Below are 25,682 nucleotides of genomic sequence, written 5' to 3'. Positions count from 1 at the left end.
TATGGAAAAGCAAATTCCAACTTACAAGAATGAACAACTAAAGTGTGAGAGAAAAGTGCAGAAAAACATATAGTAAGCATTAACTACTTTCTGGTACTACAATTCAACAACTTTATCTATTTCAGCTTCAGATGTGTGCAACAGCTTTGTTCAGTCCCATGGTGGACTGATGAACATTCATGGGAGAAGGGATGTAAGGGTGTAGTCCCCTGTATATAGCTCACAGTCTGATAAATCCTATTCTGTCAGTAGCCTCTGCCACAGTGCAGAGAGATTGTCCAACCAGAACACTCAACCTTCACAGACATGGCTTGAGGTGGGAGATACTATCTTGTCCACCACTCATTTTTTTAAATCACATTCTTCACTATGGTTCCCAGGCTATTCAACTACTACCATGGTTTCTGAGGATATATAATGATGCAGGCAGTAGCCTGATTGTTGGTAGGCATAAATGAAAAAAGTCTGGGTTTAAGACAAGCTCAAAAAATTGAAAAACAACACTTACTGGTCCTTTTCTGAGTGGCGTTACAGAACTTACCCATGCAGTCCCCATTAGTGGCAGCACAATCATTTTTCTCTTCTGCATACACAGGCTCCCACTCCCTTCCACATAGCTGCCTCCATTTTTTTCATGGCCCTCCATCTCAACACCAGGTTTCCAGGAAAACCTTCTAGGCCTTGTGTTAAAGTACCTCCAGAAGTTATATATTTAAAAGGCATAGGTATTCCTTCTTTTTGTGTCAAGAGCTTCCCTACAGGTTCGTTTACTGTGCAGGTGACTCACAGCAACACATCCCCCTGAGAGATGAGGGGATTCTTGGTTGAAAAAAAGACTGAAGGACAATGAAATAGCAGTGTCATCAAACTGAGATGTCCCAGTAATATAATAAAACTCCAAGTACCAGCCAATAATGCCCAAAAGGGAGACAGGAAAGTCACTTAAACAGTGTCAGAATCCACTTTGAATTATTGTAGTACCTGGTCCCATCTTTGTCTCAAGATGGCAAGCCTTCTAGGTCTTTCAGCTGTAGACAGATACAAGCAGAGTCTTCCTGAACAGTCACATTCTCCAGTTGTTTAAAACCCAGTTATTTACATCCAATTCTATTAAAATATTATCACCATTTTTTCTGTTCATCATTCAGCTCAGTTACAACTGAGCTTTGGAAAAACGCACTGGCAAGAGACCTCCCCATTGCTCAGTGCGTTGGTCTCCTGTATGAACAGATCCCGGATCACTGGGAGGAAAGGCTCAGCCCACAGTGGTGCTGTGCATCTCTACTGGCACAAAGTGGCCCTAAAAATGCAGAAAAGGTGGTGTGATTCCCGTTCTAACTTCTCAGAGCACCAGCACATTTGTCTGGGGATTGCATTTCACAGGAGAGAACAGGCTGTTAGCTTGTTGGAAAGAACTTTCCAACAGGAAAGAACTTTCTCCTCCTGAAGGAGGAGACACCTGCCACTGTCAACCTGGACTGCATCTGCCTTTAATGGACACAACTTCAAGGGATGATGACCTATTTCATACAAATAAAGAATTCTTATCTCCTGTGGACATCTGATATCTGGCTTATGAACCACAACAGACTGAAGTCTCTCTCTACTATCATAGGACAACCTCTGGTAGTGCTGAGATTACAAGTAGGTATCCTTATGTACTAAATAAAAGGAAGATTCCTCTTCACAGGCTGTGTCAGACAATTTGTCTTAAAATACTTTTTCCTGAGTCTATAATTCTGTTGCTTAAGGCTACTATATGGACCATCTGCTAGAAGGTTACTGAAAAATAGCCACTAGACTGCAAACAAGTATTGAATAAAGCTGAGCTATTTTACATAGCTAAGTAATAATTTCCATATGATTTCTTATCTCTGCAACCTTCTGCACAGCTTGTTTAATAAATTTTTCCCATTCCATTTTCCTGATTAGAATCTGCTGAGACTCTACTGACAAAGCTAATTTGCAGTATAAAACCGTGAGTTTAACAGCATACATCAGTTTCAACAAACACACTTTGACTGAAGTTGTTTGTTTTTTGTGCTTCTAGGAAAACCAGATTTCAAAAGTTGAGGAGTCTGGGTCCAATGTTTCATCTGAGCCAAAGCCTTTCAGACACCCTTCTTGGAGCACTGTGTTCCACCCATTCTGGGAGACAGAGCACTGACAGAGGTCCCCAGACATCAGGTGTGAACAAAGATGGTTTCACCATTGAGAGATCTGTACAGTTACCCAGAGTGTTCATGCACTTTCACCAGTTAATACCATTCTGCTTGACTGTTGACAGGAACACAGCCAAAATTTAATGACTCTTCTACTCTGCTGCCACGGCTGAGCCCCTTGGAGTGCAACAGTCACTGCTGCACACAGGGGTGTAATAATCACAGGCATCCCACACCAACAGTACTTTCTGTTTACATGAACTGCTTTCAAGCTTGAAAGAATGTGAGTAGGGTAAATGACATGGAAGACAGATGGCCTACAGCTAATTTGTTATAATAATCATCTGATAGTATATAATCTGGGTAATCCTATAAAGTAATAATCTCATAGTAGAGGTTAATAATCTCTAAAAATCAATTAATTTCTCTAGAAAATTCATCTAATTATGGACCTTCTAGGAAATAAGCATTCAGGATTTCAATGCATTTGGGCTTCATGCCTGGATAGCCCCAAAGACTGCAGCATCTCTTAAGTAATCCTGATTCACTTCTCTCTTGATTTGCAATTAGCTTTCTTCCTCAGAGGTAGTCATAGTCACACCAGTGACTATGTGACTATGTGACTATTTTAGGGTCTTGTATTTCAGATAAATGGCACAACTGCTGTGCTGTGATCCACAGGTCTTTAAGAAGGGCAGGAAAAGAGGACAAAAACAAGAGGGGATTTTCACTCTATGAGAAGAGAATAAAATAAATTGTACCCTTGCTATCAATTAGACAATGGGTGAGCCAAAAGCTTATGGGTAAGCTCAGAGAGAAGACCAGCACAGACATCTGCTGTAGACCATCTCATAGAGAAAATGTGGTGGGCAAGCCTTCTTTAAACAGTCTGAGGAAGCACCAGGATAGTGGTCTCTGGTTCTCACAAAGACTTTAATCCTTCCTGATCTATCTTGGAAAGGTAACTCACGGCACTTCAGCAACTCAAGAGGTTTCCGGAGTGCTTTGAGGTCAAAAATCAATTTTTTGCAGCAGATGCTGGACTGGCCACATAGAGAAAGTGTTCTGCTGGATATTCTACTCATAAATAATGGTCTCATAAATAAGTAGAGCCTGTGGCTGCATTGACTGCAGCAACCCTGAAATGGGGGTTGTAGGGTCTGAGAAAAGAGAAGAAGAAAGCAAGTAGCAGAATAAAACTTAGATTCTATGACATAAAAAAGATATTCTAAAGAATTAGATTTCCAGAGAGAAGGCTTCAAGAAATGAGTAGATCTCATTGGAGACAACCCTAAAGAGCAAAAGTATCAAGAGGTTAATTAATATTCACGAGCAACTTCCTCAATGATGTTTGGTACATCCTATCACATGGAAAGCCAAGAAAACTCTGCAAAAAATTAGTATGTATTAAAAGGAAAATATTCTGACTGAAATAAAATGGAAAAAAAGAAAACATGGAAACATGGATAGGCTACCAAGGAGGAATAAGAGCCATTGCTCAAACAGGTAGTTCTGGAGTTAGGAAAGCTAAGGTTGGATAAGAAGATGCGGATGTGAAGAGTTTTACGCATGAACAGCAGAAGGAAGACAACTGAAAATATGACTTTACTGCTGATGGGGTAGAGTATAAAAAGGGACGTGGCAAAGACTGAGCTAATCCATTCCTTGGTCTTTACTGGCAAGGCCAGCTCTCAAGATTTCTGTATCTTCCTGTTAATGACAGAATTCGGTAAAAGCAGTAGGCATAGAGACAACCAAGCTGGGGTCCACTTCAGACCTCTGGCCACACAGAAATCCATGGGACAAGGCAGTGTCTTGAGGATGCCAAGGAAGCTGACTGATGTCACTGTAAGAGTGCTATCAACTCTGAAAGGTGACAGTCAGAGGCAGCTACCAGTCTCTGCGGACAAAAGCAAATATTATTCCATATTAAAAAAGAATATTTGTGGACTAGAAGACCACAGTCCAGTCTGGCATCCCATATTCAGGGAGGCTATGCAAGAAACCCTCCTGGAAGGCACTTCCAAGCACATATGTGTGCAAACAACCAACACAAATTTGCTGAGGACCTGAACAAACTAACTGCTCTCTATGACTGTTCCTGTGGATAAGCAGAGCACAGTACTTTTCCTTCCATCACTTTATCACATTTTTTTCCCATTAGAGGTTTTGTAGCTCAGTTGTAGAGATGCAGATGGATGAGTGGTTAAAAACTGAATAGGCTTTTAGACTCAAAGCTAGCGAACAAAAAAAAAGCCCAAGTAAGCAGTCTGTAGGAGTGATGCAGGTGAGGTCGTGGCGGGGACTGATGTCATTAATTTCCATCAGTGACATGGACAATGGACTATATAAACTGAAATTAAATACTACCAAGACACCAACAGGGAAAGGGCAGAGCTTCTGCTCAGAGGGACTTTGGCAGATGGAAGACATAGGCCAATAAAATCCACATAAGGTCCCATAGAGTAACAGGAGGCAAAAGCACAGGCTTTAACTCATGGAGTTCATGAGTTGACAACCTAGAGGCTGTGTCTGCAGAGGAGGAACTGGATGTCCTGATGGAACAGGAATAAAGACAGTGCTGTAGCCTTGCAGTTGATGCAAGTTAACTGCACTGGCAAGAGTGTGGCCAGCAGATCATTCAAAGTGGTCGTTGCCCTTCTACCTGGCATAATGGTGCCCTGTCTGCAGAACTGCGTCAGCTTCTGGAGCCACTAGTAATAGGAGTCTTAATCTGAAGAGAATGCAGAGGAGGTCTAAAAGGGTTAAGGGGCAGGAGGAAGCAAAAAGCTGAGAGTATTAGGTTTCTTCAGCCTGAGTGGTGGAGCTCATAGCTGTCATCTGCCACATAACAAGAGGGTTATAGAGAAGATGTGGCCACAGGTGCATTACAAAATGACAATAGGCAGATGCCCAGTTACAGCAAGAGAAATTCCAGTTGGATATGCAAGGTGCGGAGGGGAGGAAATTAACAGGCTTCTCAGGCGTATTGGGGAATCTTCTTTCTTCAATATTTTCATGTACAACTGGAGAAACTGAGTAACCTGTTCAGATTTTGAGTATGGCCCAGATGTGAACAGAAGGTAGGACTCGATTCAGAGATGCCATCCAACCTGAATGATTCTGAAACTCCAGACTATCCAATACAGCCTGTGTGTTGTATGTTTGGATGGCTTAACTATGTAGAAGGAAAAATTGTTATTTTATTCTGGCCTATTGTTGAGTGCTTATACTTTCAGGGTGTTTATAATTTATCTAGAGTGGCACAGAAGTATTTGTTTTTATGCAAGAATAAAATTAATTTACTTTTTTTTTCTTAATGTAAACAAACTCAAACAAGAAAATGCTATTTTTACCGTGAAAGAACTTTGGTACTGGACTTCCCCCTGTGAGTGAGGTTTAAATCCCTTGACATTTAGCTCAGTTTCCTCTTTACATTACACCTGTGTAACAACATTTCCCTGAAGTCACAGATCTATTATAAGAATGAACATGTCAATTTCTTAATTACACCCATGGAGCAATGACATCTTGACAGCTCCTTTCTTTCTTTGTCACTGAACTTTTCTTGAGATCACCTCAAGGTTACCAGTGCAGTGGCAGTGGCTGAATAGGGGAAGGTCCTGCACCATTCAGGTCTCCAGAGTTCAAAGGGTGGTAGCTGGACTGGTGAATTCTAAATTGGTAACTTCTAAATCAATTTAGGTGTCAAGGTCCTGGGTTGTTTGGTAAATGTACTATTTCTTCAGATGACTGAGTAGCCTGTGCTGATATACTCAGTGTGACTGGCAATAAAGATCCATTCATGAGGATATACGTGGTACTCTTTGGTTTCTTTTGCTCACCTAGCACTGACTAGTGCTTGTATAATGGCCAGTATAAGTAGTTCATCATTCAACCGCCATTTGGGCCAAGGGTAGTTATTTGGGTATTTTTAACAGTTGTATTTCTCAGGCTGGGGCTCCGTTACTGCTTCTAAATGAAAATGAGTTTTGCACAGTAGATCTGTACTGTCATTTGAATTTTTTTCTCTAAATTTTCAGCAGCTACAGCTTTTTCTTACAGTTGTTACAAGAGGTAAAAGCCCAAGTGGGTGGGTGTAATAATGCAAACAAAACCAAATCACTCAGATCTGTAAAACTGAAAGTCAGCAAGAGAGAGACAAAACCACAATATGACCATATGGAAATTCTACAATGTTGAAAATGTTTACTTCTTTAATTTTGAGAGGGAAAAGGCAAAGATTTGTAAAAAAACTTGATGAAAATATAAAATAAGCAGCAAAGTAAATAATTGTAATAATTCTATATCCACTTTATACAAAAAAAACCCTTTCTGAAAATATTAGCACTCGAAAAACATACTGCTTATGGAAAATTTAGCAAATACCATCAAGTTACTTAAATATACTGCTGCTCTTAGGTTGAAATACATAAAACCCAAGGAGTGGATTGAATGTATACCATACATCCAAATTTATCTATTAAATTAATTTGATTATCATAAGACCCTATAAGAGACTGTAAAAGCCTACCAGCATAGGCAGACTCTCTGGCATTCTTTACAAGTGGAGCTCTTTCACCCACAAATTTAACTGACCTTCTTGCCCCCCGCCTTTCAGAAACTACAGCTACAAAAGCCATCTGTATTAGCAATATAATGCACTGAATGACAGTTTGATCCTTTATCTGAGCTATTAGAACAAAGAATAAGTGGTTATTAAAATTATGACTGACTTTGGGGGTCAGTAATACTTGACATTTATGTGAGACTTATTCTCAAAGAGCAGAAATAAACTCCATATGCAAATGCCAAATACAAGCTCACCCTCCACTGGTCATGGCTAATAACCTGCCCATCACACCAGAGGACAAAAGGTGGATGTACAATAGAGCAGCCAGTCACTGAGATTTCCCAGGAAGCTTCACACGGCAGTGCTAGGCAGACTTGTGAGAAAGAGAGCTGATGCTACATTCCAGTACATATTAACAAGCTGTTGGGCCTAAAGTGCTGAATCCTGGCTCCATTTGACAAACACATCTCCTGTTGAATTCAGCAGAAGCTCAGCAGGGGTCAGTCTGTGGCTCAAACAGGAGGGCTAGTCAGCAGGACAGCTATTTAAAAGTGATCACACTTAACCACTTTCCAGTAGTCTTCCTCTTTAGCCTTCATCATTTTGGAGTTCACAAGGTCATTTCACTAATTATAGTGCAAATCCATTTATCCATGAAACATTTGTAGACTGAGATGCCCTTTCAGATAAAGGGTTATGGTTTTAATTGCAGTAGATTTGATAACTGCAAGCAAGTTAAGAGGAAGGAAACAGACAGAGAAAATCAAGTAATGGCAGAGATCCCTGTTGATTTCTTTATTCTCCTACACTGAACTGCTTCTATTACACCATGTGGAAAGAAAATATTTCCAAATATTTCCATTCTGCAGTCTATTTTTCTACAGCCGTAATTATCTAAGGACATATATATAGTAACATCTGTAAGGAGGGGTAATACTCCCTGTCAGCTGGTATAGAGTCTAATTTTCTAGCTGTACTGATTGATCCAATAAAGAATTCTACCTCTATCAACAAACTTTGTCACAGCAAATTTACCAATGAGGATTAGATTTTTCTCTAATAACCTATAAGCCAAAATCTCACATGTGATTTCTCAGCAGAAGTAAAAAAACAGACTTGACTTCCTTTCTTTTCATTTTGCTTTGGGACTAAGACATGCTACTGATTGCTTTAGTTTTATCCTAGGGTCAGCCTTTGTGTTTCACCAAGGATGTCCTAGGATATCCAGTTCCCACTGGAAAAGTTTGGCAGATCAGTCTCTCCTCTCTGCACCACTTTACCCTAACACAGGGCACCAATGTTCAGCTGGGACAAAAAGTACATTCCACATCACATTTACCACAGTTCTGCCCCAGACTTGTGCCAGAGTAAATAGGTAACATGCATCTGCCACAATCAAAGATAAAAACAATAGTATGTTCAGGAAGTCAACAATAAAAAAAAATCCTCCTTGAGAGACTACAAATAGGAGCTAAAAAATACTGACAGTTCCCAGAGCCTCCACATTACTGGGGCAGTTGCCTGCCAGAGTAGAGGTGATAAAGCTCTCTTCTCTAGCCTGAAAGAGACTTGAAGGCCTCAAAATCAACTACAATCAGAATCAGAAATTCACTGTGTGGAAAGAATGATTTTATTCATCTCCCCAAAAGAAAACTTTTGGATAGGTCACTGAAAACCGGGGCATGCAGTACTGAGTGGCTAGGAAGAAAGTATTTTGTTTGCCCCTACTAAAAAAACAAACAAATATCTAAGCCTGTCCATGCCTCAGCCACACCATGACAGGTTGGTTTAGTTTTCTGCCTCCAGCCATCAGCAGCCAGCAATGCAAAGCTCCTCTCTTGATGGCCAGTGTCCTTTTTCCCATTGTTGCTCCCTCAGGTTCAGATAATCATCTATTTTTGGAGAAGCGGACCTCCAGATCAAGAATTAAAATCTTTGTAAAGGGCAGCTGATGATATGTTGTACGCTTCTAATACAAGACCTTTATTCAAGCAACAAAACATTTAACTCCATCTTGCCTCATGTGCATGGCTGTGTGTTGAAGAATCCCTAAATTTAAATTAAAAATGAAAGCATAATCATTACATTAAGAGTAACTAATATATTCTATCCCTTTACCACAAAAGTGTGTTTTTCAGGTGATGAGGTTTTTTCAGCTAATTTAATGTCTTACTAAGAGTATTCAAAGGAAGGATTGACATGATAGTGAGATTGGGGAAATATCAGATTTAACAGCAAAACTTTTAAATATAAAGATTTATAGTCTAAAGTTTTAAATATTTGTTTGAACTTGTAAGAGACTGTTCAAAGCTGTAATTGAAAACTTTTGGAAATATTCATTATAGCATCCATAACAATAATGGCAAAACTTGTAAAAGTTATTAGAGTTGTCAGCTTAGCTCATAAAAGTCAAGACAATGTCACAGATATATCTCTTCTGTGTATAACACTATTGGCAAATTGAATTTAGGAATTTATAGGGATGCACTAGGAATTTGATGATTTGTTTTACCTATCTCTAGAAATGTCATTCATGTAAGTGTCAGCAGCTACTAAAATAGAAATTATTAAAGAGAGAAAAAGCTGTAGAACAGCTAAAACTGTTACCTCCCTCTATCTCTCTTTCAGACCTTCGGTTTGGAAGGTCTGGCTTTCATCCTGCCTTTCCTCATTGCTTTATACAAGGCTATGTTCAGACTGGGAAAATTAGAAATCATCTCTAAGTCAAACAGTGTCTGAAATTTGTCCACAAATCGGTTCTCATTCTCCAACCTAAATTTCATGGCCCACAGAATAACAGTATCGTTCTTGCACAAGTGATCAAAAGTTAGGAGGAGTTCCTCCAGGAATGGATGGTGGTAAACTACATCAGCAGCCATAATGTAGTCAAAGTGACAGGAAGACCTAGGAAAGTTCTTTTCCAGATCAATTCCCCAGGACAACTCCTTAACACAAGGCTGGTGCTTGCATTTCTGCTTTGTGTTCTGGAGAACGTTGTGCTGAAGATTTCCCAGTAGTTCTGGCAAATCTGTGGCAGTCACAAAGGCACCTGTGACACAGAGAAAACAAGTATAATATTTGAATATACACCAAGAGTTGAGTAAAAGCCCATGCACAAAAGCCACTGCACAAAGAACTGGTTTTATCACGTAAATCTCACTGAGGCCACTCAAAAAATGTAGATGCTCTCAATAATTCTTAGATACTGTGCTTAAAATAAATATTTGCTTCCTTATAGTTCTACAGATTGACATATAAATGCAGCTAGTGGGGAGAAATCAAATATTTACTGTATCTTGATATAACATTGGTTAAAAGTACAGTGGCTGACTAGGGATTGATGAACACCAATTACTGAATCCAAGAAGTCAGCATGAGATTTAAGCGTTACCTCAGATTCTTCTCTTCTCACACAAGAAGAAGATTTCTCAGACTACCAAAAACTAAAGTTCTGTTAAAATGCAGAACCCACTGACCTGGATTACTTTTCAAGATGAATAGGGTGCCATGAGAGAAAACACAACAATGTCTGTAGCAGAAAGATCAAGTTGCTGAAGGAAAATACTGAAACACAAATGGATAGAAGGTGACCTGGCATCCAAGAACATCCCCCCAAAGGAAGGGGATGCACTGGTCATACCTACATCTGGCTCAATCTATTTGCCACTCACATCCTGTGAAGCCACTAATTGCTTATTTTGATCCCCAGTTTAACACAGTTAATGATAAAATATCTAGTGGCACCTCCTTTATGGTATCAATACACTCCCAGAAAAAAAAAAAAACCAAAGAATGTTTTCCAAACAAGCCTTTTAGAATTTACTGTTTCTTGCTCTTGGAAGCTTTCAAACAACAGTCTCTTAGACGAACCAAACCAAATCTTTTTTCCTCCACTATTCATCTAAGGGCTGTTTCCAAGAGACAAGAGAAATATCACATACTCACCCAACAAGCTGGCTACTATGGAGACCAAGCCAGTTCCAGCTCCAATTTCAATCACATTTTTGTCAACCAAATTGCATTGTTTGGAATTAGTTTCCAAAAAATAACACAGAACAAGAGCCTGTAGGGGAAGAAATCCATGAACATACTGAACAAATTAATGAAATAAATCCCTTTACTAAATATGAATTGCCATTTAAAAGCATGCAAAAAAATGGCTGTCTGTTCAAATGAGCAATATTCATTCAAGCGCTATCCTTAAAGGACCACAGCTCACTATGATCTTTGGGCTCTACAGGTCACAAAATAAATGCTACAAGTGCTTCCATATAGGTCTGTGAATTATTATAGCCAGAAGGAACAACTGCATTTAGAAAACCTGTCACAACACACAACATGAGTTGCAAAATTCCAGTCACCAATTCCTGCTCGTAGCTGGACTAACTTCTGGTTGAGGTAAAATGTGTCCTTCACAAAAACATCTTGATATAAAGACTGTTTCTGAGAGAAAATGCACAACAACCAATTAAGTTCTTCCAATAGTCAATTATCTCTGACAATAATTATTTACTGTTAGGGTTAAAAATGGACCCTATAGATTTACCCCCTTTTCTTCTGGTTCAGTTGCCTGCAGTTTCTATTTGCTTACCTTGTTAAGCTTAACAAACATTCATAGTAAATATAACCACAAAGAGCATCTGCAATAGACTCCTTACATAAGTATATATAAACTGATTAAAAATCAGTTAATCTTAAAGTGATTAAGTATCTTCTTAGCTTTTCTGCCTTGTCTCACACTGACCAGTGAGTTTTAGTTCACTGGTGAAATACAAATTGCTAATCTTATTTCTCTCATAAAGATAGTTTCCATATTTTTTTCCACATTTTTCTCAGACTTTGATAGTTACATAGTCACCATTGACAAATAGGATGATTGCCACGTCCTCTCACAATACAGATGAACATATGGAAGGGCAATTATTAGCAGTTTGCTGTGGCACAGCAAAATTAGTTTTGCTTTTAACTAATTAAGAATGAGAAGGAAAGGAACAGGAGGACTGCTGACCCAATGATAACATGCTAGAAATTCAAGCAAAGGTTGTGTTTTCTACCTCTTAATTCAGAGCACAGAAGAAAAGGTAATGTGAACTTACATATATCACTTAATCAACAGCATTTTGATATAGAAATCAGTCTCTGGGAACCAGGAATAATTAAAGTCAGGTTCCTAAAGACTGGATATTTGACATTATATTGACATTATATTTGACCTTATATTAGGATTTCCTCCTAGTTATATTAATTCCTATAATTCCTTCCCTCGGGTATTGCCATATTCTGTTGTAGAAACTGGCTGGCATAATCAAAGTTTCTGAGGGTTAAATCAGGGAAACTTTGAAATCTGCATTCCTTTCCATGAAACATGGAGAAACTTTATTTTCTTTAAAGTTTCTGCACTCTTGACAAAGATGGAAGTGGAAGAGAGAACATTAAAAGACAGAGATCAAAGGGTTGTCTTCCTTCCACAATAAAACTAGCTAAGCCCTGCCAGTTAAAAAAATTACATTTTTCAGTGAAGTCCGTGATAATGTGCCAATAATTGGTAGTCAGCCAAACTTTCCATGAAGACATGCACTGAGGTCACTAAAACATACTGTACAGATGACTGGTTCAGGTCTCCTAAAACCAGGAATATAATTTGGACTTCAAAACAGAATAGTAGGACAACTATCCTCAGCTGAACTATGGTCATACTTCTAAAAAACAGTATGATGCTAGGAGGCTGAGGCAGTTGGGAAATAAATGGATCTTCCTGGGTCTCTCCTATAGGGATATAAATTTCATCGTGGCATCGTGGCACCTGCCTGGAGATTTCTTTCAGTCTTAATTATTTCAAAACAGTCAGTTTGCTGCATTATACAGATTCAAAACTTGAAGAGGCCTCCTTGGATGATGAATGTGTTGATGGTTCTTAAATCAAGAGCCAAGGACAATGGTTCTCTCCAACTAGATTCCTAGCTGTTTAAGAAACTGAAAGCTCCAGCTGAACATTTTCCCATGCCTATGTGTTAACAAGGTAAATTTGTTCCTTACATGAGTAGGTTGGATAGCTTCTATGAGTGCTCACACCTTGTGAGCTCGTATCACAGTTGTTTCCGCAACCTGGATCTGCCTGCAACACAGCCATCTGTATTTATAAAATGTACAGAAATGCAATCATCATAAAACTGCCATATTTCTTTCAAAATATGCTTAGAATTGGCTAATAGGATTAAAAGCTAGTGGCAAACAAGAGGGGGACACAAGGTCATACACCTTGTGTGATTAGGGCATGCACAAAAAATACTGTAAGCTTTGAGAAACATGAATCCACACAAAACCAGGTTAAATTCAGATTTTGGGTTTGCAGGATAGAGACAGAGAAGCACAGAATTATTTCCTTGGGTTTTTAATATATAGAAAAGCATGTTTATTACATAAAACAAATTTTAAAATGCTACACGGCTCCAAAACTGGAAAATAACAATACTACAAAAATATTGTACCGATGGCCAGACGACTGCCCCGTAACAATCAGTGGCTTCTGTAATTCTTATCTCATGGCCAGCAAAGTGAAAGCCTTCCCAGGTCTTATAAACTATAAGATCAGGAAAAAAACGCCTCCCCATGATTTCTGCAACGATCTGTTCATCTTCTTTTTCCCCTGGAAGAAAAAGCATAAAAGGTCAAAGAGGCTGAATACACTGATAATGAAACTACCAATTCATATTGAAAAGCTGATTTGGAAGCAAGAATATAAATCACATCTGTGAATAAAATACATTTCACCATTAATGGTTAGCACGGTACACAGCAATTCTCCTGAATTCTAATTGAAATTTTCAGTGTGTGACTAAATGACTTCTTTTGTGTTTTGCTGAAGCAACCAAGTACATAAAAAATAAAGAATGGGAATTTTAACATACATTGCTTTGCATTTCAGCAACTAAAAGGAAATTTTTAAACTTCTTTTTCCCTTCAAGAACAGCTGCCCTAGTACAGACATTCACAGTCTTATGCACCTGGATTTTTCATTATTCTCTATATCCTTTTACTGTTCCTTTTACTTTCCCCATATTATGGTTCTTTTTGACAGTAAACAAAAGGAGCCAGAGTATCATTTATGAGTCTGTCACAAAACTTGTGAAATAGATCCTAGCAACACAAATTATGACAGACAGGAGTGAAAGCACTGGTGTTGTCAGGAAAGCTTATCCACCCACCCCAACAGAGCCCTGTCAGAGGGATTCTTTCCAGTTGGCTTGATATCCTGAATGCCATCCCTGTTGCTAAGCAAAGAATATTTATGATAGCTAACAAAATCCTGGATAACTGTTCTAACAGAAGAGGATTCACTCCTTTTTAGTGGAATGCCAAGCTAGTTTCAGTTTTGCCATCATCACACAAAACTGCACCACAATGTCAGAAAAAAAAATTTAAGTTAAGCTGTCTAGAGCATTTTCTTAGCAAAGTCTAGGTTCGTTCCAAGTTTTCACAGGAATTTTGCTTTCATTGCCAACTATGTTCTGTTGGCAAACCAGTGAAAGAAAGGCAGGTTAACAAGCTGCACCTTATAGAAGGCAAGCTAGAGATTTAGCTAACTTGTTACTGCCTTGTCCAAAGCAGAGTTTCTGTATCAAGCCTGCAGCTTCCATCAAAATCACAGATATTAGTTTTGGGATCTGCTGGCTGTTGCAAATGAAACCATTTATGCTTTCATCAATATAAAACACTTTGCTCTACTGAAGATTCTTCACATTTTCTTCCCCCTCAAGTCATTGCAGTCACAGGACATAAAGACCCCAAGTGTTGTAATTTATTTTGTGATATGCCTCAGTATTTTTATTGTTATAACCTATGGACAGAGTCTTTCTTCCTTCCTTCCTTGTGATACAAGGCCCAAGGAACAAAAGCAGGGGTGAACAAATAAAAAGATGATATCAAACAAAAATACTTCAGGAAGCTGCTCAGGCTCATTAGACCATGCTCTAAGCTCCTAACTCAAATTTCAGCATCACAAGAAAACAGAGAATAGCAACAAACAAGGAGGAAAAACCAAAAATGTTTGATTTTGATACGTTAACTCTAAGACACAAAAACCCAACAAAAACTGACTAATCAACCACAGTAGTTGTAGAATTTATTGCAGGAAGGGGAGAACCTTAATCATGGGATACAGCAAAATTTAAAAAAAATACCATGCATATACTACTGGAAAAATAAAGTTTTCATAATTTTGGTAAATGTAACTAAAATAAAATTCTCAACATTGAAATTATGGTATTTTAAGATGTTGGAAAACAAGCAGTATGTGTCAGCCTCTTCAAACCTCTAATGTTAAGCTGGGAGAAAACACATGCATCACTGTGCCTGTAATCAGGGAGCTCTTGACAAACATGAGCTAAGTGCCAGGGAAATGCTGCTTCAGGGGAAAATTAATCTTCCTCTTATGAAAGAAATAATAAAAAAGCTGTCTTATTACACATATCATAAGTGTATTTAATAGATCATCCTGTTTCCAAGCATACCAGATACAGCCTGCTTTTAATCTTCTCCGATTGCTTAGAGCAGTCTGATCTTGTTCTGTGATCGTTACTAGCTGTGGAAGTAAAAGCTATTCTTTCTATTACCTTTCAATTACAACCATTTTTCTTGATTCTTCCTCCCTTGACATCTGTTTTGAATCCAATTTTGCTGAGAAGCTGGTAACTTATTAGGTCTTAACTGATAAAGCTCCTGCGAGAAGATCTATAAAACTTCAGCAGTATTACAGCTGCCCCTCTAGCACTCAATAAACATTTCCCACCTATTCCCTACAGGATCAGCAAACTTTCTACTTCAGGTTTTCATGGCATCTATACAAACAGAGTTTGTAAGCCACTCTCTTCTTGAGCACTTTCTGCACCCCTGAAAGAAGAATCCCAAATCTGTTTATCAATAACACCCCTTGAATTTTTTTGCCCATCTTATCCTTTTGGTAATCTTCCAGGTGGCTTATCCAGAAAAGCTTACTTTTGCTTTTTTTTTCTCAATTTCCCTTTAAGAAAACACTACTATTGTGAAGAATCAAAAATAATAACTGTTTCATCAGAGTTATGATATGTTAGACAAGGCCTGAAGGAGAAACTTTATCAGAACCAGGATGTTAACGATCCCGACAAAGAGTGCTGACAAAATAAGGAGTGCAAGATCTTAGTCAGATTCACTTATTTTGTACAAGTGTCCCTTTGAACAGCAAAAAAACACTCCTCTGTTTTTTATCTTTCAGAACAACTTCTTGTGGAAGTAAGCAAAAGGAAACAATTTTTCTGTAACTGCCCTCAAAGCAATGAGAATAGAAAAATACAAAACTACTGGGAAATCTTTCAAGTGACACAAAAATTGTTGTAAGTAAAATCCAAGTGAGATGAACTCTTTTAATACCTTAGAACATTAAGAAAATTCTGCTGGTACTTTGATCAAACTAACTCCTTGATAAGAGGTGTAAAAAGCTAAAAGGGGGATTTTTCCCCTGGAAGTGTTTGCCTCTGTGTTAGTGAACATTCTCTTGTTCAGAAAAAAGTCCTGAAATTATGTGTCAACGAATGGACTCTAATGACATTTTAGACAAAAAGAGATGATCCATCAGTAGAATAGGGTAGGATAAGAGAAGAGGAGGCTTGACTGATTATCAATTCTTGTAAGAATGGAAGTGCATAATGGGCATTTCCAGCAATACTATGGGAGTACAGATACTGAACCATTAGAACTTAAGAGTCTGCCAGGATTGGCTCTTCCCTCCTTCACAGAGCCAGAAGAGGACAAACACACAGGCTGTGTTTGACCACATAGGTTTGTCCTCACTCCTCTTCTGTGATGTGGAGAGGTCTGGAAGTGGTATACACACAGAACTCTTTTCTTCAGCCTATTCATCTGTTTGCTTGAGCAAACACAGAAACCACTGGAGTTTCTAGTACCAGAACCTTATTTAAAGTAAGATGAGGCAGTTTGATCCTGTTGAGGTAACATAAAAATTGAGATAATTTTTCTTAATGAAACAGAGCAAGTTCCTTTGTCTTGAACTTGTGTACAAAAAGTTACCATCTATAGATGCCCCAAATTCTTCAAGAATATCTTCTTGCCTAATAGGTTAATTACTTACAGTGTTCTTTGGAATATTTTGGATAAAGCATTGTTTATTATAGAAGTCTAATACCTTTGGAGCATGTTCCATGAGCTCCCGTGATTTGACATTAATGTCAGAACTGAGAGAAAACCTCATATACTGTTGACACATCTTGCACTGAATCAACGACTTCAAATGAGCATAAACATCATTCTCAAAGGCAAAGCAACAGAAATGGGAACACAGTTTTCCAAACAGACATACTAATCTTGTGGAAGACTGGAGTTGTGAAGTCAGTGGCAAGTTAGAGAAATGTGTGTCAAGCTGCAAAATCCTGTGTAGGAAACCAGAGGATTTTGCTAACACAATCACATGTCATGTAAAACAAATATTAAAATGTTTTATGTTAGAACAAAGCCTAAAGAAAGAAAATTATGTGAGTTCTGCTAAGAGAAAGCTGGAGAAGTCCTTCAGGTAGGGAAGGGAAGGCAGAAGGAAAATAACAGGAAATAGACCAGGTCAGAATGGAACAAATTGCAAACTGCAGCATCTTTTTCTATAAAAATGAAGGCAATCTTTATGTGCATAATTTTGTTTAGAATGAGTAGAAGTGTTACCTGTTTAGAAATGAGCTGCATGATCAGCTATTTACACCACTTGTCACATAGAATCACACCTGGAAGCCTACAGCTGCATCAGAATGCAAAAAATGCAGCAAAGGTAGGGGGGCTAAATCAAAATTATATTTTAAAAATTTACCTCTATCTAGATAACTGAAATAAAACATAGCTAAAAAAGTAAAAGGATCCTTCCACCACGAAAGCTGTGAAGAATATACTAGCACTCAATATCTCCATTTTCAGACTCGTTCACAAAAAACACACAGAGTAACAAAACATACTCCAAGTACTTTGCTAGTGGATTAGAAGCAGCATTCATTCAGAAAAGGTATTTTCAATCATTGATTCATGGGAACAGCCTACAGGGAAGAAAAAAACATATTAATATCTTCCAAGTGTTGGCCTGACTCTGCTTCATCTCAGGAGGTCAAATGGTGTCACAGCCCAATGTCATAAGGAAATAAGATCCAGTCATCTTCTGCTTCTCTCCTGCTTTGATGGATTTTCTCCAACTGGCAAAAGGAATGAAATCCAAGACTTCAGCATGAACATGACCTGACAAAGTTCAGCCCTACAGCAACATATTCTCCCATCTTCAGAAGCAGAATACTCTCACATCTAGACTTTGGATTTAAAGTTTACCATTTAGACTTGTCCTTACAAATATTTTAATACCATGCATCAACAGCTGTGAAGACGGTTCCTCTATGGCTTCTCAGCAACTGCCCCCTCAAAGAAGGATGGCCTGTGTTGATATTACTGCTTGAGTAATGCTAGAGAGTTTCCAAGAGATTTCAAGAATTCATAATATCCAGGACTCTTGAGATCACCCCCTACTCTAGACACATAGGAGTGGAGTCATCCAAACTAAATATTTAATATGTATATTATTTCTATAATGTGGAAATAATAAATATAATACATATTTTTTATATTAAAAATATGTATTATACCTATCTATAGATCCCAAAGTCAAGAGGGCACTTGCAAAAAGATCAGTAAGGGAACAAACCTGCTTCCAGTTCTGTGACTGTAAGAGATGACTGGAGAAGAGTTACATTACTCCACTGATAGAAATCATCTGAAGGTATCCCAATAAAGCCATACAGGTATTTCCAATGGCTCACACCAAGTTTATCCTAAAACTACATAAAGGTCACAATAATAAGGGAGTCTCAGAATTTTCACTGAGCTGCTGACATGTCAGGATCAGAGCCCTAGTCCTACAAGCACTACAGATGGCTCAGTGGAACCGTACAAAATCCTTAATCACAACATAGTCCATACATTTCAGGCAGTATCCTTTTAGTATCTTTATTTCATTCCACTTATTTCTATTTTATTCCATTTTGGTCTAAGTGCCCTTACAGGAAGGTGTTAGGAGGGAAAGCTAATCATGTTCTTGACTTCACAGAAGTCAGATGTAACCTACACCTTTCTAAGACTATAAAGGAAAGTACCATTCCAGTATGCCTAAACCTCACAGTTAATTTTTCCTTACCTCATCCCTACCTACAAAAAGGGATATCATCATGTAAATGTAGGCTCTCCAGTACATTTATTACAAACTCAGTCTGCTGAAGTGATGGCAATGAAGGCATGTATTATATCAATTAATCTGAGATACCATGTCAGGCTAACAAAATGCTTGAAACTTTATACTTGGAAATGCAGAAATACAAAACTGCCACCCACAGGCAGCCTCTTCTCAGCCAAGAGACAAGATACACTTAGCCCAGAGCATGAGGACACAAGAACAGGAGAAGAGTTTGCTCGCAGTATCCAGTCTGTGTATTTACCCAGGCTTGAGAGATGTGTTTTCAATGTCAAATTTACACCACTGATATCCCAGTACTATCCAAGGTCATCTAAAAACCATTAAATGGCTGAAAATAGAAGTACTGTAGTAATTTCATCTTGTGTACACATAATGAATTCAACTTTGCCAAGTACTTCCCTTGTTACTTCGTCATGTTTGTCTGTCATCTCCAAGTCTAGGCTCAGAAGCTATCTAATTTCTAAAAATAACTAAATTATTTCCCTTTGACTACAAAGCAGACTCTGTTCTTAAATTAGATGGTCTAAAACACATTACAAAAGGCAGCTAACTTCTTGACAGATCGAAAGAGACCCCAAAAAATTCTGTCAGTATTTGCCTGCCAATAATTCTGGATTTCTAAAATATTCCTTTGCATAAAGGACCTGAAAGTAACCTAACAACACCAACACATGCAGTCATACCACTTTTCTCATGTGGCAGCTGAGACCTATTATTTATTATTACTTATTATTATTATTATTTCATATTTATAATACATATTATTATTGCAGTCACTGCAAAGGCTAAAGAAGTGAAATTGGAAAGATGGGCACATGGCTGAGAGGGAAGAATAAGTTACGGACTTCTCTACAAACATAATGTATGCTTTGATTATTTAAGTGTTGCCTCCAACTTCTGTTCTATCCATACACAAGAAGTTTTCCCTTGAGTTTAGCAGTGTCTTAAGCAAAGATAGTGTGTCTACTCATTGAGGGAAGAGGAGAACAGAGAAGTGTTAAATTAATGAGGTGGGCCATCAGGAAACCAGGATCACAAGAGTCATGCTAGAAGGATGACAAGCAAGGAAAAGTCCAACTACAAATTGGGCACTCAGTTGTGAAGAGGCAGACTTGGGATCCCTACTCAGGTCCCAGGAAGTTTTTCACATTTTACAAAGAAGTCTTTGAAGTCAGTGAAAAAGTGTCAGTGAGGAAGAGAATGAGAGAAATAAGTATCTTCAGAAGTAACGCTGGAAATATGAATGAGATGTTACATCACTACCTCTTCCCAGCTGAATTATCTTAAATTTCAAGCTGCAGGTTTAGGATGCTTTTCACTTGGCTCCATTCCAAGTATGTCCCATTTAAGGCACCGCTCTGGACTCCACCAAGATACTTGAAATGATGGCAGGAATTGCCATCAATGAGGACATCTGTCAGGCAGGGCAAGTAGAAGGAGTGTGTCCCTTGTAAAATGTCAGGAGTTACGAGAAGGTTACTAGGTCAGCATTTTCTCAGATATTTATGGATTAAAAACTGAGCCGTGGCCAAGTGAAATGAGACGATGGACTGTCAAGGACAAGTACACCTTGCAAACTTGTTCTTTTCCTTTTGTCTCAGATAAAATAATTCTGGGGTGAATTTACATAATGGAACTAGGTAAAAGTAATTTAGTATCCCAAGAAATTAAGACAGGAGTGGTAGTATCTGGTCTCAGAAACATTTAGCCATGGAGACTTAAAGCTAATATGAGAAATTATGTGAGGAAAAAGATAGAGACATCTAATAATGCAGGTGCGGAGAACTGATTGATTAAAGTCACAAAAGGAATTATCAGACTGGATGAGGACTGACCTGTAAACTGACAACCAGTAGTAATGCAAATCATGAACAAAAATAAGGAGTTTTAAACTGGAGAATGTATGAGAAGTAAATTAATAAGCAAAGGGGAAGGCACCAAATACAGTGTGCTCAGACTGTGAGGGTGGTACAACATTGGAAGAGGTTGCTCAGAGAAATTGTGGATGCTCAAACCCTGGAAAGTATTCAAGGCTAGGCCAGATGGGGCTTCAAGCCACCTGGTCTAGTGGAAGGTGCCCCTGCCTGCAGCAGGGGGTTTAGAACTGGATGGTCTTTAAGGTCCTTTCCAACCCAAACCATTTTGTGAGTCTATGATCCTATGGCTGAAACTTGCTAAGAAATTGAACTGGAATAAGAAGCCTGAGAAACAGATATTGAGACTGGGCAGGCAAAATAATGAAAGAGAAATGGGGAAAGCAGTAGAGAAAAGAGATGAGAACAAGGAAGGCACAGGCTCAGAGTAATAGAGCAGGCAAATCTCCATGCATAAGGTTCAGCACCCTTTCACATCCAGAACCTGGCACAGAATTTAAGATAGCAAAGTCTGTAATGTCTGTAACGATATCCAATTTTCCATTTGTGTCTCTTCATTCTCTTAGGCTAATGTTTATAGACATGGAAGAAAACTACCTGGCCCTACACAGACCACAACTCAGCTGAGATTTTAAACAAAAATATTATGAAAAATAAAATAATTTTTCCAATCTCCTCCTTTTGCACTCAGCTGTAGAACATAACTAGATCCCATCACAAAATGTGCATTCGTCCCAATACCTTGCCTACTCCTGACGACCACTAAAAAGGGGACTGTTTATGAAGCTTTAGAATCCTCAAAGATGGGCAGCCATGAAAGTACTCAAGAGGAAACACTGCCAACAGCCCCTGAAGGTATTTGAAAATAGGATCTGAGGCTGTCCAGACAGAAATCAAGCTTGTAATGACCAATTCTCCTAATTGACAGCCTGTAAACAAACCTCTCTGAAAAGCTTGACCATAGTCACAGCTTCATTCCTTGGAACCAGACACAGGCAAATAACTGGAGGACAGATGCCAGGCACCAGCAGGAAACTGCCAGGGCAAGAGTATGCAGGTGCAACACACTTGAAATACCACACACATTGCTAGCATAGTGCAACAGGGCTATCTGTTGCATTTTCTGTGCAAATGCCATAAACACAGTTCTTCAGAAAAAAATTAATTGGAAAATAGCTCACTGTCAGCAAGATATTTTGTTCCTTATAACTAATAATATCCTTAAGTGTAACGAGGAAACATAGTGAGATAAGAAACATTTTACCTTCTTGTCTTTTAGATTCTCTGACCCATTGATTTTGTAGACAATTATGCTGTGATGATGGCAAATCCATACTATGCCACAAACCCTAGGACAGAGAAACATAAGTCTGTCTCAATAAAATTACTTTATTTCTTCTTTCACACATAACCTGCATTTTTAAAAAAATATATATATTATGGTAAAATTTACTTCTATTGATAATAAAGGCATGAAGACACATAAGTATCAACATCCAAGGCACAAAAGTACAGGACACAGCAAACTAGTTCAACTGTTATATTCTCACAGAGGAAAAAGAACAGATAAAAAAAATCAAATCAAACAAAAGTTTTGATTAATGTTTAGAGCTATTTTATAAAATTTTAAAGCTAGAATCAATTAATATCATGTTTGATAGGCTTTTAAAGGTTTGAGAGGAAAGGTAGAAACAAATTCCTGAAAGAGAAGAAAAATTGCACCAATGTGATCTAATCTTATTTGAAATAATTGGCTTGGAAAGGAAGGAAACAATCTAATAGTAAAAGCTGCACTTGAGAATAAGGGAGCAGGATCTACAAATAAGCTGACAGAAAGTATATGTGCTTGTATGAACAGACAAAGAGCATACTGGAGGAAAAGAGCAGTAGGATAAGTGGGACAGAGGACAATAAAATTTTCAGCTGCCTGCAGAAAAGCAGACAGACAACCAATAGTCTCCAATTCTTGATATTTTACAATCAGAAAGAACACTGAGTTCACAGGGAAAACACCAAAAACAAACAAACAAAACCCCCCACACAAACCCACCACAAACCTACCACACAGTGCTTTGATTATTTTTGATACTTTCATATGATTTTTAAATGTCCACTCTTATGTGGAAATTTGTCTGATTCTTGCCAGGATGGCTACAGGCAGCATACAGTTAATAATCTACAGAATGTCTAAACACTCATTAGGGATGCCATTAAATAAGGCAATGACTAAAAGAGTATCTCTCCATAGTGGGATCAAGCGAAAAAAAAGAGAAAAAGGTCAATCAAAATAAAAATATATTCTGAATGTCAAATCTTCCTCACAGTGCAAAGTCTTAGGCAGGTTTTTCTCCCAAAATTTCAGGATAAAGAGGACAGTATGGAACAGCCTTCTCCAGTTTGAGAGGATGCACCTTACTCTCTTGACTTCACACTAGAAAAGGCACACAAGTTTAATGTTTAACTTTACTACTAAAATACCAGCAGCCATTATCCTGTTTGAAGGAGAAAATAACTTAGGGGCTTTCAACATGTCACTACAGCACACAGAACAAAAATATCGCCGTTATATTTATGTCTATACATGAAGTTAACAATAGCAACATCATTAGATAGGCAACAGAAAAGAGACCCAGTGGGATTCAAAGTCTTTGTATGCATCTTCAGAATAACAAGTAGCATAAGAAACTACAGGGATATTAAGCAGAAAATGTTGCACACATTCATCAGCTTGTTGTCTACATCAGAAGTATTAAAAATGACAAATTTTCTTCCCATTAGAAAACAAAATAAAAGGTAAAATTACCCTACAGACAAAAGCCTTTGTATTTTTGTGGTCCTCTCTTTTTTTTTTTTTTTTTTTTTTTTTTTTTTTCCATTCTAAAAATATCCTGAGGTGCACTGAACTACACAGCAACCTAAAATAGTCCCACATGAGCAATCGGGAGTGCTACAAGCAACTGAACAGTGCAGAACAGCTCAGTTGTACTGTTTAAAGTGAATGATACAAACTAATTTAGTGTAAAAGACAGAGACGAGTGCAACACCCCCGGCATCCGCCCCATTTCGGTCAGCGTTACCTGGATCTCTCACAGCTTTCCAGAGATGGTGCTCCAACAGCAGAGTCCTTATCTTGCCGGTGGCCTCCCCCCGGACAGCGGCAGGCAAATGCGTGTCCCGAAGCCTGTGTCACACATTGCCAACATCCCCACACCGGCAGCGATCACAGATCCCGACAGCTGCAGCCCGAGCACAAAGAGGGCACCACACCGCCCTTACGTAAGGGAGCAATTTTGTAACAGCGAGAGGCACCCACGCAAGGGAGCTCCAGCCACAAAGTAACCAACTTGGGAGCACTGCTCACAAAATAAATAGTGGAAGGGTGGAAGCAGCTCCTCCCTGTTACTAAAAAGTAACCGAAGAGCAAAAGTCATTCTTCAGAGCCAAAAGGATCTTCCAAGAGAAAAATTTACCAAGGGGCAGGGGTGCTTTTGCAGCTGTGGCGTAGGAATGCGTGCTCCCGTTGGAATGCAGAAGTGTAACAAGGTACACAAGCCCCAAAATCCTAACCCCACCTCACAGCTGTCACCATGTATGAATACAAACATACCCAAGAGGGCCATTCACTCAAGAGATTGCAAACACTGTCATGGGACCAAATACAGGTATCTAAGATTTCTCTTTTTCAGACTGTAATCAATTCAGGACAGCAGCCATCTCTCATTTTACACATTTTTTAGAAAAATTAACTTCAACTGGGATTTCTAGATGTTACCAAAAGATAATAAATTATTGTACCAAAATACTTAACAAGCCCTACGGAGAAGTGAGAGTCTCTGTACCATAGTTAGCAGAAGAAATTAAAGACAGCTCTTCTACATTTAGAAACAACTCACCAGGACCTCATACACACTTTTAAATTAAAATTCAGTAACGCTAATGAGTGATTCATAAAATACTGATGTAAACTGGCTGGACAGACTGGGAATTTGCTTAAAATGTTATAATCTTTTGGAAAAGTAGTATCAAAAGGGACAATTTTCACCCAGTATAAACTGTACATGAAGTATTAGACTCCCTGCAAGTATAAGGGCCAAGGGCCAAATCCCACCCAGTTGACCTCAGCCCTTCACCCATTTAGGGGAGGATAATGTCTCATACAAAACTTTTACCGTATGGACTTGGATTTCAAATAATGAAACAAATAGAAATGCAGTACAAATATCAAATGAGAACGCAACAACAACAAAAAGCAAGAAGGTCTAAAATGTAATGTAAGAAAACAAGTAAGATGGGTAGAATTCTGAGCTTTTCCTCCTTAATATCCAGGAGCTGAAAATAAATTCTACATTCAGAGAAGAGAGGCATATGAGAAGTATGAGTTTCACACTGCCCCACACAAATTAATCCACTTTGAGTGCTGCAACCAGTAGATATGTCTGAACATCACCTTTGCAAACAGTGTCTTTGCACACAGCCATGTAACTCCAAATCTAGAAACATGTCTTTTACAATCAGAACATAAGTGAGTACTGCACATCAGATTATAGAGGGAATTACTGCACTGTATGCTTTGCCTTGAGATTTTTTGAGGGTTTGCATCATCTCTCTTCAATAAACAATATTACTCTGGGCATAAAACTTTCAAGACAGGCTTAGGGAAGGGAAGAAGAAAAGCAAAAAAAAAAAGAATCTATTTTACTTCTCCCAACACCTAGAAACAACCCAAGTAATTTTCTGAATTTCATTTAGATTTGAAGTTAAGGAACCAACTGATTGCAGGTGATTTTAACAGCTCTATCCACTCAATT

At 38.4% G+C, this 25,682-nt stretch overlaps 1 protein-coding gene across 1 annotated transcript; it reads right to left on the bottom strand.

Annotated features, from left to right (window-relative positions):
• Nucleotides 1-9,135: 9,135 nt before the first annotated feature.
• On the bottom strand, nt 9,136-25,651 carry LOC134548061 (protein-lysine methyltransferase METTL21E-like). Its single transcript, XM_063392401.1, has 4 exons — nt 22,139-25,651; nt 13,224-13,381; nt 10,681-10,798; nt 9,136-9,784 (listed from the first exon to the last, which is right to left on the bottom strand). Exons 1-4 carry the CDS (start codon nt 22,206-22,208, stop codon nt 9,360-9,362), a joined length of 771 nt encoding a protein of 256 aa, XP_063248471.1. The 5' UTR covers nt 22,209-25,651; the 3' UTR covers nt 9,136-9,359.
• Between the last annotated feature and the right edge of the window lie 31 nt (nt 25,652-25,682).

The sequence above is a fragment of the Prinia subflava genome, chromosome 3 (genome assembly GCF_021018805.1).
Source record: "Prinia subflava isolate CZ2003 ecotype Zambia chromosome 3, Cam_Psub_1.2, whole genome shotgun sequence".
Lineage (NCBI taxonomy): Eukaryota > Metazoa > Chordata > Aves > Passeriformes > Cisticolidae > Prinia > Prinia subflava.
The sequence above is the reverse complement of the archived record's forward strand: the minus strand, read 5'-3'. Positions and strand labels throughout refer to the sequence as shown.